This window comes from Tenrec ecaudatus, chromosome 9 (genome assembly GCF_050624435.1).
Source record: "Tenrec ecaudatus isolate mTenEca1 chromosome 9, mTenEca1.hap1, whole genome shotgun sequence".
Classification (NCBI taxonomy): Eukaryota; Metazoa; Chordata; class Mammalia; order Afrosoricida; family Tenrecidae; genus Tenrec; species Tenrec ecaudatus.
This window is the reverse complement of record NC_134538.1, coordinates 157,649,493-157,663,497: the sequence shown is the minus strand read 5'-3', so window position 1 is coordinate 157,663,497 and position 14,005 is coordinate 157,649,493. Positions and strand designations below refer to the sequence as shown.

At 58.0% G+C, this 14,005-nt stretch overlaps 1 protein-coding gene across 3 annotated transcripts in view; it reads left to right on the top strand.

The window, feature by feature from the left end:
• Nucleotides 1-4,794: 4,794 nt before the first annotated feature.
• HIPK2 (homeodomain interacting protein kinase 2) overlaps nt 4,795-14,005 on the top strand; it is a 118,010-nt gene continuing 108,799 nt past the window's right edge. For 2 of the 3 annotated variants that reach the window (XM_075558733.1, XM_075558732.1), the window contains exon 1: nt 4,795-5,049. In XM_075558733.1, coding sequence (XP_075414848.1) covers nt 5,031-5,049 — 19 coding nt within the window. In that variant the 5' untranslated portion in view covers nt 4,795-5,030. The remainder of the gene's footprint in view (nt 5,050-14,005) is intronic. The other variant, XM_075558731.1, reaches the window with a different exon arrangement.

Here is a 14,005-nt window from a genome sequence, read left to right as displayed (position 1 = left end):
GTGCAAACAGCATCTTCCGAGCTATAGGACTGCCGGCAATATGCAGACGACACAACCTTGTTTGCTGAAAGTGAGGAGCACTTGAATCACTTGCCGAGAAAGATGAAAGACTGTGGCCTTCAGTGTGGACTACAACTGAAGGCAAAGAAGACCCAAATCCTCCCAACTGGACCCACAGTAGCATCATGGTGAGTGGAGGAGAGACAGAAGTTGGCGCGGATTTCATTTTACTTGGTTCTGCGATCAACTCCCATGGAAGCATCACTCAAGAGAGCAAATGACTCATTCCACTGGGCAAGACTTCCTTACAGCGCTGAAGACTGGGGCGCGCCCACCCAAGCCACGGGGGTGTCCATCCCCGCACACAGATGAGGATGAAAGCTGGACAAGGCATGCCTTTGCTCTGTAGTGTTGGTGGAGAAGATGGAACATCCCAGGTGCTGCCAGAAGAACCTCTCTCTTGAAAGAAGTACAGCCAGACCAGCCTGTGTCACCCAAGGATTAGAAATAATAGAATCCACAGCTAAAGGAGGTAATGTTTTCAGAACTTAAAATTGATGTGATTGAAGTTTTGAATTATATATGTGAATTATATGCTAATAAAACTTAGGAAGGGGTGAGGCATAGCCAGAATGCTCCTTAGAATCGAGGATGGTGAGACTTGATCTCAGGTACTTTGGATGTGTGCTCAGGCAGGACCAGACCCTGGAGAAGGGTATGAAGTTTGGTAAAGTAGAGGGGTAGAGAGAAAGGAGGCTCCACGCGATGGCCTGATGGTGGTGGCACCCCAGTCTCAAACATAGCAATGGTTGTGAGGGTGGAGCAGGACAGAAGCCTCTGTGAGTCAGAGCCACAACACCCAACAGCACCAGTCCAGGGTGAGCACCTTGCCAGAGGTCCTCGCCTGGTAGTAGGGGCAGGGGAGCAGGGCACCCCTCTGGAGGACAAAAGGCAAGGCAGGGTATGCCATGGGCCACAGGCATGTGTATGCCTGGCAGGAAATAAGTGTTCTGGAATAAATGTTCTAGAGCAGCGATTCTCAAACTGTGGGTCGCGCAACCCCTTTGAGGGTTGAACGACCCTTTCACAGGGTCGCCTGATTCATAACAGTAGCAAAGTTGCAGTGATGAAGTAGCCACGAAAATAAATGTATGGCTGGGGGGTTACCACCACATGAGTAACTGTATTAAAGGGTCACAGCATTAGGAAGGTTGAGAATCACTGTTCTAGGGGAAGAGGGAGAAAAATCGCTGATCACAGGAAGCTTTTCATAATAAAAATAAGCCATGAAACCCAGTGCCCAGGAGTCAGTCCAGACTCTTGCCAGTGCTACAGGCGAGCAGAACCGCTGCCAAGGCTGTGATTCTTCCTGGGACCAGACCAGCCCGTCTTTCTCCTGTGGAGTGGCTGGTAGATTTGAACCACCAATGTTTGGGTTAGCAACTGTGCGCCTTAACCACCATGCCACCAGAGGTCCTTATAATAAACAGAAGCCTCTTTATAGGACTTCACTCTGCCAATGCTGTATGCAACCTCTCCCCCTACCCCCCCGCCCCCCCCCTCACCATATACTGTGAAGACAACCCTGCAACTGCGTCCTCTACCTTTTCCGTGCCACACTGGGCGCGTGTGCCCACCCAAGATAGCACAACCAGCATCCTGTTATGGAGCCCTGGTGGGGCGGTGGGTAACTTGGTGGACTGCCAGCTGCAAGGTCAGCAGTTTGAAACTACCAGCCGTTCTGTTAGAGAAAGATGAGGCTTTTTGCCCCTGTAAAGAGTGACGGTCTCAGAAACTCACAGGGCCAGTTCTACCCTGTCCTGCAGGTCACTGTGAGTCGGATTCAATTCAGTTGGTAGTAAGTTAAAAAAAACAACCCCAGTAAGCCAGTGGGTTGGGTGAGTGCTGCTAATCTCTGTGAGAGAAAGAGCAGGCCTCTGCTCCTGGACAGATTAAGTCTCAGGAACCCTACGGAGAAGCTCTGCTCTGGCCTGTAGGATTACAGTGAGTCAGAATTGACTTCTTGGCAGTGGGTTTGGAACATGCACTCAGCAAATATAGGTGCAGCACCCACCCTGTGCCAGGCCGGGTGCCAGTCCCGGGTGAGAACACGTGGCCTTGGCCCTCAGAGAGCTCAGGGAGCAGGCATGCTCCTCCCAGCATGGCAGTCACCAGACCCAAATGGCTATGAAAATGCAAATGAATTTTAATGGAAAAGTTCCTTCTCAGGTCAGTGGTTATGCATTCAGCTGTGCTCTGAAAGGCCAGCAGCTCAAAAACCACCAGCGGCTCCTTGGGAGAAAGATGAGACTTTCTACTCCTGGAAAAAGTGACTGTCTTAGAAACTTCCAGGGCAGTTCTGCCCTGTCCTGGAGGGTCGCTGTGAGTCGGCATGGACCCCATGGCTAGTTAAGTTTAGGCCACACTAGCCACTTGTGGCTCCATGGCCACCATTTCAGCACGGTGGACTCCGCTGTGCTCTAATGACAAGGACAGGAATAGACAAAGGCATGGGCACCCTTGTGCGCAGTGGTTAAAGAGCTCAGCTGGTAACAGAGAGGTGGGCAGTTCGAACCCACCATCTGCTCCTCTGGAGAGCTCTGTCTCAGCCTTGGAGACCCCATGGGGGCAGTTCTCCTGGTGACTGTGCTGCTTAGTCAGAGTTGACCCAGGGATTTGATTTGGGTTGAAAGGTCAAGAAGGCCTGGTGGTGCCAAGGTTAAGTGCTGGGCGGCTGGTGGAAAGTTTCAAACGTAGCCAGCAGCTCCTGGCAATGAGCTCCCCAACAGATGCAGCTGGCAGCAGCCCGAGGCTGTTCCACGCCACCACCCGGGCCACCCGCACTGGAATCAGTGTGGCTGTGACCAAGTGTGTGTTTTACGGCCACTTCTCCTCACCCAGATGCAACCATTCGGGCTCAGAGAGGTGAAACCTCTGCTGAGGTTGGCACAGCTCCTTCTAACCCTGGGTTTCACTGTGACATTGGGCAATGCGCCCTGTCCTCCTGCTGGGCCTCACTCCTTCAGCTCTCAGAGGGCAGGGCTGGACCCAGTGCTCTCTGAGGCCCCTCTGATTCCTCAGACACAATGACCTCAGACTGGGAGAAGCAGGAGGAAGTGTAACCAGGGAGCATGGGGACAAGGGGACCAAGGTCACCCTCATGCGAAAGGGGAAGGGGTGGTGCCACCAGAACTCAACCAGGTAAATGGGGAGAAGGGAAGGAGAGGGTGGGGGAAGGGAGGGTGAGCCGCTGAAGGGCAGGTGTGGGGAGGGAAGGGGAGTCAGAAGGTGTGGGGAGTGGGAGAGTACAGGCTCCTGGGGGAATAAAGGGGTCCTTTTGAAAAAGTTTGTAGAATGTTAGCTAATTATTTCACACACTCCCCCCAAAAGATGCTTCTTAAACTTGTCTTGATCCCTGACCCACACACTAGGAAATGTAGTTGACACTCGTCCAGGATGTACCATGGAAGCACAGAGTTTATGGAACAATAGCTGTCCTTCCTAAGGACAATAAACTCTGATGTTTTCTGTCCAGAGGTGGTCGCCATCACCGAGCTAATGCGCCCAGCGACTCCCTGTCTTCAGCCCATGATCACAGGTCCCCAAGAGGCTGGGGAAGGGGGCTGTGGGAGGGTAGAGACGAGTCCAGACTTGGGGCCCCGCCTTTGCAGGAGCAGAGGAGGGCGCACGGGGACGTCCCCATGGCCAGCACCTGCGGGAGCGGGCGACCACCCGCAGGGGTGCGTGTCTCCTGGGCTCTGGCTGACTGTCTGCTCGGCCTCCGCAGGGACTCCCAGCGGCGCCTACAGCTCCTGCCATTCATTCCGCAGCAGCTCAGGTGCTGGTGGGCTAGACAGCTCAGCCAGAGGCTCTCCGAGCCCCCGCCCCGCCGCCGGCACACACACATGCGCACGTGCGCGCGCGCACACGAGTGTGCACACAGACACGCACGCGCACATACGCATGCACACGCGCGCACGCACGCACGCAGCACTCAAAGTTCTGGGGGCGACCTTTGCGGCCGGGCTCGCCTTCCCGGGGTTCTTCCCAGCTTTCACCTGCACTCGGGCACCCCCGTCTCCGACTCCCTTGCAAGGGACGCCCCCTCAGGATCTCCAATTGGCCCTTTAACCCCACGACTCCACCTCTGAGAACTCCCCTATCCTGAAGAGGGCCCCCAAGACTTCCCCGCTTGACCTTTGCCCACGCTGCTCCGGCCCGGACCCCGCCCCCTGGACCCGCCCCTCCTGTTCCCCTCCAGCCCCCCTCCCCGGTCCCTCGCGATCTCGACTCCCTAGGCCTCCTCCCGGCCCCCTACTCCCGGCCCGGCCTTCCCAATTGCCCCTCCGGTGGCCTGTTCGCTCCCCCGCCCCCGATTGCCCTGTCCTCTCGCCCACTCAAGCTCTTCTGATCCTGCCCCCATCCCGGGATAGGCACCTACCTCCCACCCCTCCGGGTCTCCCCGACCGCCTCTCGGGTGGGTTCTCCGGGTCCCCCCTCCAGGCCCCGCCCCCGCCCCCCAGGCCCCGCCCCCCTCCCCGCCTCGATCTCCCTGGATCTTGACCCCTCGCTGGGCCCGCGTCCCGGCCTCCGCCCGCTGCCCGATCGCCCCTGGGCCGGCCTGCCCCCCTCCCGGCCGGCCCCGCCCCGGCCGGTCCGCCTCCATCCGTGCCATCGGCGCTCGATTGCGCGCCCCGCCTCCAGGCCCCCCGCCCCCCGCGCGCGGCCTGCGCTCCCCTCCCCCTCCCGTCAACTTTCCGGACCCCCCAGCCATGCTGCGCTGAGCCCCGGCCTGGCCGCTGCCCCGGCACCCCCTCCGCCGACGCGCTCGGGCCGCGGCCCCTCGGCTCGCCCGGCCCGGCCGCCCCCGCCCGGCGCGCAGCTCGGCGGGGATGCGGGCGCGGGCGGCCTCGGCGCGGCGAGCGGGGACCCGGGCGCAAGATGGCAGAAGCCTCCTGAGCCGGGGGGCGCCCAGCCCGCGCTGCGCCGTCCCCGCCCCGCTGCCATGAGCCGCGGACGGCCCGGCCCCGATGGCCCCGGTGTACGAAGGTAAGGCGCCCGGCCCCCGGCTTTGTTCCCCACGGCCCGGCCCCCGGTCCGGCCCCCCGCGCCCCCCGGCTCCCCGCTCCACGCCCCCGGCTGGCTCCAAGACCCTCCGCTCCCACTCCCGGCCCCCCAGATCGGCATCCCCCCAACCACGATCCCCGGATCCGCCAAACCCCCGCCCCAAGCCGGCGGAGTCCAGGAGCTGGGGTCCGGGACAGAACGGGGGCGCGTTTCCAGGGCTCAGAGGGGGCGCGCAGGGCCGAGGTGGGCTCGGCCCAAAGGAAAAAAGTGGAGCGGGGGACGCCGGGAAAGCCCAGCCGCTGAGGTGGATATGGGGGGGGGGGGCGGGGGGTCTGTGGCTCTGGGCTCGCCCCCCACCCCGAAAGAGAGAGAGCACATGCCTCCAGCACAGCCCCTCTGACTTCGCTGCCGCTGCGGCCCCTGCCATCGCCCACCCCACGCGTCTTTCTTCTCCGCCAGCGCGAATTCAGGGGCTGTGAACTAGGCGTTGTGGGGCAGGTGGAGTGGGGGACGCGGGGCAGGGGAGATATGAAAAGTCCCAGTCCGGCCCGGCTGAACAATGCACTGGGGGTGGGGACGGTGGCCCGCCTTCGCGTGCGCGGGCCGTGGAGTTTGCAATGCCAGAGGGGCCGGAGCGTGGGGCCAGGACGCGGCCTGGGCCTGGCCGACCTGCGGGGCGCACCGGCCCGCGTCGTACGCTCGAACCCGCGGTCCGCCCAGAGCGAGCGAGCCGGGCCTGGCCCGCGTCCCCTGCTGCCGGCTGGCGCCCACCGACCGGCCCGAGTCAAAGAAGTTTTGCACTCGGACGGGTTTGGGGTGCTTGCAGGCGATCCAACGCTAAGCCCAAATGTGCCCGCCTGCGATCCGGTCATTTCATGGCGGAGGGTTGGGGGGGGGGCGGGGAGGGGGATGAAGGTTTATTTATTTATTTTTCTTGTGAAATCGCCGTCTTCACCTCTTCTTGGGCCCAGCTGGCTGGCTTTCGGTTTTGTTCAGCTATTCTGCGCGTGAATGGGCCAGCGAGAGGGCAAACGGGCTGGGGTGGAGGAGAGGAGGGGGGACGTGGATCCGGCCCTAAGCCGGAGTACAGTTGTGGCCATTTAATAGTTTTATCTCTGTTAGGAGAAGCTGATTAAATATAGAGAGAAAAATTGGAGGGGTGGGGGACACACACAAAAACTTATCTTACAAGCAAATCTGTTATTAGTTCCAGAACTCCCAATAAATCAGGTTTCTGGGTGGGATAAAGTTACGGCCAGCCCTGGATGGCGAGGTTGTAAATAACCTATGCACTATAAATATTTTTTTTCAGGCTTGCTTAGAAACAAAGGGACTGTTTAGGAGGCGGCTTAACCTCGCCGATTCTCGAGAACACAAGGTCCATTTAACCGTTGTACTGAACAAAATGAAATTTCTGTCACTCCACTGAGCTCAGGCGGATATGCCGGTGGGTGTGAGGACATTTTCGGGCCCAGTGGCGCTCATTGTTCGGCCCTTTCTAAGGGAAGGGGAGATGGGCAAAGCTCTGGCTGCCAGGAGTGTTAAAATGAAACAATTTTCTCTTCATTAAGTCCCTCTGTGAGTCGCCCTCTGCTGGCCTTGCTGGGCGAACTGCCTAGAGGGGTCTTGGCCAGGAACAGGGGTCCCAGGTTAGGTGGAGGAGCCCAGGGACTGGGTAGGTGGGCTGGGATGTGTTTTGTCAACTTTGCAGAAAGCCATCTTTTGTTCTAAATCCATATGGAATGCTGGGCGGCAGACGCCTGTGAAAGTGCCGACGTCTCCGTGTGCAAGGGGCACGCTGAGGAATGTGACTGGGTCTCAGAGTGCTGGGGAGCTCACTGCTGTTTGAAGCAGGGCATCCTTCCTGCTGCCCGCCTGGGCCCCGTTTTAGTGGGGTCTTGCCTGCGTGGTCTTTAGTTTCTCCCCCAGCTCAATCTCCATGCACCAGCTCTGCCTCCCTGAGCCAGGGGCACTAAGAGGATCTCTGCAGGCAGGTGACCGCTGCAGTCATTGACTCCAACACCAGAAACTGCGTCCATTTCAAGGCTCCAGGGCCAGGAACTGGCCTCCTCCCCCTCCACTCCCCAGCCCCGAGATACCCCCTGGATTTGATGAACCTCCCAGCCGCCCAATCAGATTGCACTGTAGGGTCCTGTGTTTTTCTCTGGAAAGAGCATGCGGTCAGAGAGGATTGGAGCTTGGGCCAGGCGCTTCTGCTCAGCGGAACCATAGTGTCACTGGGACTCCACGCCACCCCTACCCCGTTCCCCTGGAGAGACTCGGGGGTGCGCTTGTGCCAGGTCAGAATGCTGGGAGCAAGCCCGGAGGCAGTCATGGGTGTTTAGACAGAAGTGCTGGATTTGAATCAGGCGTACTGGGTCGTGTGAAGCAGTCCAGAACACTTGTCCTCCGTGGGTAGTGTGGTCCCCACTGAGGGCGCCCTCTTGGGAAAGCTTTGTGTTCTTTGGAAAGTTGCACCTCCCCCTTGTGTGGCGTTGGCTCCCGTCACTTGTTTAGCAACTGCTCCACACAATGAGTGCAAAGGCTACCGGAGGCTGTGTGCCCGGGACTCCCCCAGGGAGGTTGGCTGCGGTAGAATGCCGACCCCACCCCCAAGTTTGTGATGACCCCACACCAGCAGAGTGAAATGCTGCCCGGTCCTCCACCATCCATCCCCCCAGTGGGTTTTGGATCAGGCTGCTGCCCTCCACATCTTTCTGCTTAATTGATTCTCAGAAGTTGATCTCCAGGTCTTTCTTTGTAGTACAGGTGAGTCTGGAAGCTCCGCTGAAACCTGCTTAGCAAGACAACCATGCATACACCTCCACTGGCTGACAGGGCAGGGGCCCGTGCACGAGACGCCCTGGCTGGCCGTGGAACCCGAGTCCTTACGTGAAGACTTGCATCTCCCAGCAAACCACACCTCAATTCCAAGTTGATTCTGTTTTTCTGTGTCTGAGATCTGAGCCGCAGATCAAAATTGGCTTCTCTCAGGGAACATTCCACTGTCAGACTTCCAACAGATCCGTCATCAGAAGCCCCTGAGCCACCTGCCGCCTCCCCACCGGGAAACGAATTCCCAATCACCTTCCGAGGAGAGAATTTGATGACACACGTTCTAAAATAGCCCTTTCTGTGTTTACACCTTATATTTCTGACATGAGTAAGTTTCCTCGTGGCTTTCCCTTTAGCCACGTGGGAGGAGTGACTCAGGCTGGTGGAGCCCGCCCTGATGCTGGGCAGCGTGGCCGTGGCCGCAGACTCGAATCCGAGGGCCCGGAGTCTGAACACATCTCGGCTACTCACCCGGCTGTGCACCTGGGTGTTGGAAACTTCTCTGAGCTGTTGCACTGGCAGGAGGCCTCTGGGAGTCCTCGGCCACGATGGGCATTTCCCCGCGAAATCCCTCTGTCCTCCGAGGGACTTCCAGACACCATCATTCCAGGGAAAGAAAACCCACAGATAGGCTAGGGAAATGAATCACAGCGAGAGCTCCGTGATTACGCAATCATCGGCTCCACTTTTCCCCTAGCACTGAAGACGAAAGAGCCCCCCCCCCTTAATTTCTGGCAGGGTGGAGTTGGCTTGGGACAGCCGTTGGAACTCACCAGCAGCGTTGAGTGAAAGAGGGGCGGCAGTCTGCTTCCGTAAGAGGGTCGGGCTCAGAGACTGCCCCAGGCCGTTCTCGCCACTGTCCTGTTCTGGCTGCTGTCCGTTGTAATGGACCAGAAGACATCGCGTTTGATTTTCTGTTGTTGCTGGTTTTGTGAACTTTCCAACCCCGTTATCCCCACTGAGCTCAGGCCAGGGTCAGATTAAAGAATTCATTTTCTGGAGTGTCCCCTGATAGGAAAGGTAGACTATGCCCCAGCCAGGGCTGTCCCCACACACGGCAGTGGATGGGGAAAGGAGGGCTCGCAGGGCCCTCCCCAGGGGCCTCTGCAGAGAGAACCCCCGCTCAGCCACAAGCCAGGTCTCCCTTGTCTGCCAACTGGGTGCTTATCACCAGCTCCAGCTGCTCACAAGAATCCCATTGTACTTTTTACGTTTCTTCATCTTTCTGTCCTCTCTCCTGAGGACACTAACCTTGGGGCACCCCCTTCTGGGCTGGTGGGGGCACACCACTGTGTTGGTTGAGAGGGTGTGGTGCCGGGGCTCGGGTCAGGGTCTCCATGGACGTGATTCGCCCATCCTTCCTGGTGGTTTCAAGCGGATGCCTCGTGACTCTGGTTCAGAGCCAGGATTTGGGACGTTGCCAGCAGACCACAAGAAACCCTCCGGGGTGCAGCCAGACCTGAGCGGCCCTGGCCTGTCGTCGGTCCATTTCAGACAGCAAGACCCTGCCCGGGCAAAAGGGAGTGCGGGAGAGCTGGAGAAGAGGAAGGGGTCAGCGGTTCGAAACCACCGTTCCTTGAGCGAAAAACGAGGCATTTTACTCCCATTAAGAGTGGCAGTCCCAGAAATCCACAGGGGCCACTCTGAGTCAGAATGGGCCCGGCAGCTGGCCATAAAAGGAACCGTGATGGCAGCATGGCCAGCTGAGAGCCACTCCGTGGGAGAGGGCTGAGGCTCTCTGTGGCCGTCCAGGCTGACAGTCTCAGGAACTCAGAGGACCGCTCTACCCGGCACTATAAATCAGAATGGACTTGGTGCCAGTGAGTTTGAGGTTTGGGGCGACGAGGCTGTTGTAGCTGCCAATTCAGCCCCTGACTCACACTAATCCTGAGCGCCAACGGCCGAGAGGCCACCCAGCCCTGTGCATCCTCATCTCCGCGTGCGGATCTGACTGCTGTGACCTGCAGGGTTTGAAAGTCCACCTCTAAGTCTTCCCTCCGTCCTGGGAGCTCTTCTGAGCCCTGCTCAGCATGGGTGCCATGGCCACATCTCCCGGACAGGTAGCAGAGGCTGCCCACGAGGCAGCTGGCTGGGACTCGATCCCGGGGAGGTTTGAGTGGCCATTCTTAATTCCTACATACGTCAATCTTCCTGAGGGGGCCCGGTGGAGCAGTGGGCTATGTGTTGGCCTGCAACCTAGGTCAGCAGTTCCAAACCACCTGCTGCTGCAAGGGAGGAGGCTTCCTCCTATGGGAAAGAGTCACGGTCTCGGGAACCCACGCGGGCAGTTCAATCCTGTCTTACGCAGTTGCTGGGAGTCCATATTTTCTTAGAAATTCATGGAAACTACCCATTTAGATTCTCGGGTGATGCCCTGCGGGGCCAGGGTTGTAGGATGCTCACAGGATTACTGTGAAGCCGGTTTTTCGGAGGTACTCTGTGGCTGTACTGCCAGGGGGCTCCTCCTCAGCCCCTCTCCCCTCTTCATTTCTTAGCTTTGAACATCCTGGGAAATGCATTTCCCACAGGCGCTCAGTGGAAGACCGGATAAAGATACTCTGGTCTATCCACGCAGTGGAATACTGTGCATCCCTCCAAAAAACGGGGAACCACAAAGTCCCTCATGACACGGATGGACCAGGGGAACGTCATGCCAGGGGCAGTTAGCCCATCACAGAAAGACACCTATTGTGTGAGACCAGGGGAAAAAGCCAGAGGAAGACTTGCAGAGCAGAGGGGACAACTTTTGGAGAACCCCACAGGAGGGAGGGCAAGGGCGGGGAGAGGAGGCAACACGTAGAAGACTGACAGGTGTTGAAATCTATAAGAAGGTGCAGAGAAGTCGGGGGGGGGTTGGAATAGGATACAGGGGTGTAGAGTGGTCTGACTGTTACCTGCAGGCCTGATGGCCTGAGATGGACCACCACCACCGCCACCTAACTCAGTAAAAAAATTCACACACACACACACACACACACACACACACACAAAAGGTTCTGCTTACATTCTCCTGCAGCCATAGGGATCCCTGGCGGCACACTGGGTTAAGCATGGTGCTGCTAACTGCTAAGCTGGCTGTTTGAACCCACCAGCCCCTCCCAGAGGGAGAGATGAGACTGGCTGTGCCTGTGAAGGGCCAACGGCCTCAGGTGTCCTGAGGGAGCAGTCATGTTCTGCCCAAGAGGGTCGTTAAGATCTGGGATTGGCGAGGTGGCTGTGGGCTGGGTTTGGTAGCCTGTGCGTCCTGAGGTAGCTGCAGCAGAAGCTCAAAAGGTGGTGAGGATGACCCAGATGTGACCCAGAGGCACAAAGGGAGCCCATGCTGTTGGCAAAATAGCACTGGTCTGCGACTTGCTGGGCGCAGGGTGGCCACAGACTGCCCCCCTTTCTCCCCCCCCTCCCCGCCCATAAACCCACGGTCCCTGCTGAGTGCAGTGAAGTGCAGCGCAGTAAAGGGTCAGGTGAGCGCTGTTAACCTGCCCCTCTCCTGGGGCATCCACACCTCCTTTCTCTCACTCCCTCCTGTCTCTGGGGCCCTCCATGTCTGACTGTCCCTGCACAGTGTCCCTATAAGCACCTCTCTACCTCCGTCTGGTTTCTTCATGTTAAACAACAAAAACAAAAAACAACCAACACAGTGACTGTCTAGGCGGACTGGCCGTTTCTTAATAATGGCCTCCTGCATGCAACATGCACATGAAAAACAAGGTCGCGTCATGGTCTCCTCCCCATGGGCCTTCCTCACTTGTCTCTGTCCCCCTAGTGCCGTCCTTGATCCAGGTCCTTACACCTAGTAACTCACTCGCTGTCATTGAGTCCACCCGGACTCCTACTGAGCCCACAGGACAAGGGAGAACTGCCCCCATGCACCTCCCAAACTGTCACTCTTCATGGGAGTGAGAAGCCAAGCCTCTCTCGCTCGGAGCAGTTGATGGGTTTGAACTGCTGACCCTGTGGTTAGCACCCTAATGTGCAACCACTGTGCCACCAGGGGTCCCTTAAACCTAGTGGGCATTTGTGAGTGTCTGTGGGCTGGCCTGTTCCTGCTTAGATCTCACGTGGCCACTTGGTTGGTGATTTGTGGTCCCAAGTCTGCATCTCTCTCAAGCTGTGATTGGCCACCCACTCCTCACCCCAACGACACCACATGATGATCCCTCCATCCCCACCCCACCCTCGCGCTTGAGCGCTGCCCTGTCTTATCCCTCCAGAGATCTGCAGACAGAATGCAGAAGACGTGTCGGGAGACACGAAGAAGAAATGCATGTGACCTCGATGGTGGCTTTGTGTCATTTCCACTCACCCAGACTCATAAAGGGCCGCTGGCCAAAGTCTCGACGGGCTTGGGGCTCTGGCAAACCAGACCGGGGGTGCAGGCGACTAAGCACCTGGCTGCTCACCCAAAGCGTAAAGGCCCAGGCCTGGCGGTCTCCTTGGGGAACGGTCAGCCATTGGAAACCTTGGAGCACAGCCCTGCCCTGATGAACACGGGGGTGCCATGAGCTGGAGGGGCAGATGGCAGCCGTTTCTCCCCACCCTTCACCCTGCTGTCGGCAAAAGGAGCCCTGGTGGCGCAGTGCTTCAGCGCTCAGTCGCAAACCTCCAGGCCACCAGCCACTGTACAGGAGAAAGGTGTGGCTGCCCATCTCAGAAGGGTTTCTTTGGGAGCCCTGTGGGTAATCCCCTGTGTTTCTGGGGTCGGGATGGATGTGCCAGCAAGGGGGCTGGGAAAGCCTCCCCCGGTACACTCGGTGACAAGTACACTAGGTTGTGAGGATGGTGACACGTCAGCATCCTGAAGGGATGGATCCCTGGGTTTGCTCGCAAGCCTCTGCAAAAGGCCCCAGACACCGGGCCCAAGGTCGCGGCAGCTTGTGTGTTGTCTGGTGGGCATTGCGCCTTAGGAAAGCCAGGCAGCGAGGTAGCTGCGGTGGCAGTGCAGGAAGCGCACCCACGTGTATCTCCTTGTGTGGTCTCTGAGCTGGCCGCGGGGAGAAGTGTGCCGTGTCCTGAAAGCGCTTTGCTTTCAGGAATTCTCACCTCGATTCGCTTGCCCTGGAAGGTTCTGAATAATTAAATGCCAGCGTGTTTGAGCCGAATGAAGATTGATTGGCACGGCTGCTGTCACAAAGGGAACTCCTTCTTGTCACAAAAGGAACACAGTCTGAGAGAGGGGCAACCAGGGACACCCCGGGGCCTTCTGGCCGTCCGTCCGTGGGGCGGTGCTTGCAGAAGCTCCCACAGCACTGCGTGGCAGGTCCTGGGTCCCGTGTAGGCGGAGTGCATCCTGACCAAATAGGGCTTGATGTTGTCTCCACCATTTCCCTCCCTCGTGGATACTGCCTCATTGGTCCCGCCTGTGGCATCGTTAGTCACAGTGGCTGCTTTTCTCCAGAGGCCCCTAGCAGGAACTCACCCTCGTCAGCTGTCTAGCTGCTCCTCAGAAGGAGCGACCGTGAATGGTCGCTGGGCTCCGGGTCCTGTTAAATGTCACATGAGGGAGCAGGTTTGGAAAAGGCTGCCTGGGGGTGGAAGTGTGTTCTTTTTTTTATTAATTTTTTTCCTCTAATGAAGATTTTATAGAGTGTTGGGTGAGCTCTGACAAAACCAACCTGTAAATTCTTGAAATTGTTCAGAAAGGCAGCGTGTTCCAGCCTCCCAGGGTCTGTGACTCCGTGTCCCCGCAGCAGAGCCACGTGGAGAGCGTGGGCGCCCGGCGGGAGAGCCGCTGTGAGGGCGGGTGTGCACCAAAGGGTGTTCCATTGAGGCAGCGGGGGAAGGGTGGTGGTTGTAAGCGTGAGTGTGTGCTGTGTGGTGTGTAAATGTATGTGGTGTGAAGGGGATGGGATGTTTGTGGTATGTGTGCATGTGTGGTGTGTGTACATGCATGTGGTCTGTGTATGTGTGATGTGTCTGTCTTTTAAGTGTGGTGTGTATACATAGGGTGTGTGTATATCTGAGATGTATGTGCGTAGTGTGTGTATGTGTTATATGTGTTTATGTGTGGGGGTGCGGATGCTGGGCACACATGCTTTTAGCTCCGCCCCCGAGACCTGGGACCATGCCACCCGCCATGCATGGTTGCTGTGTGCCCCTGTGACCT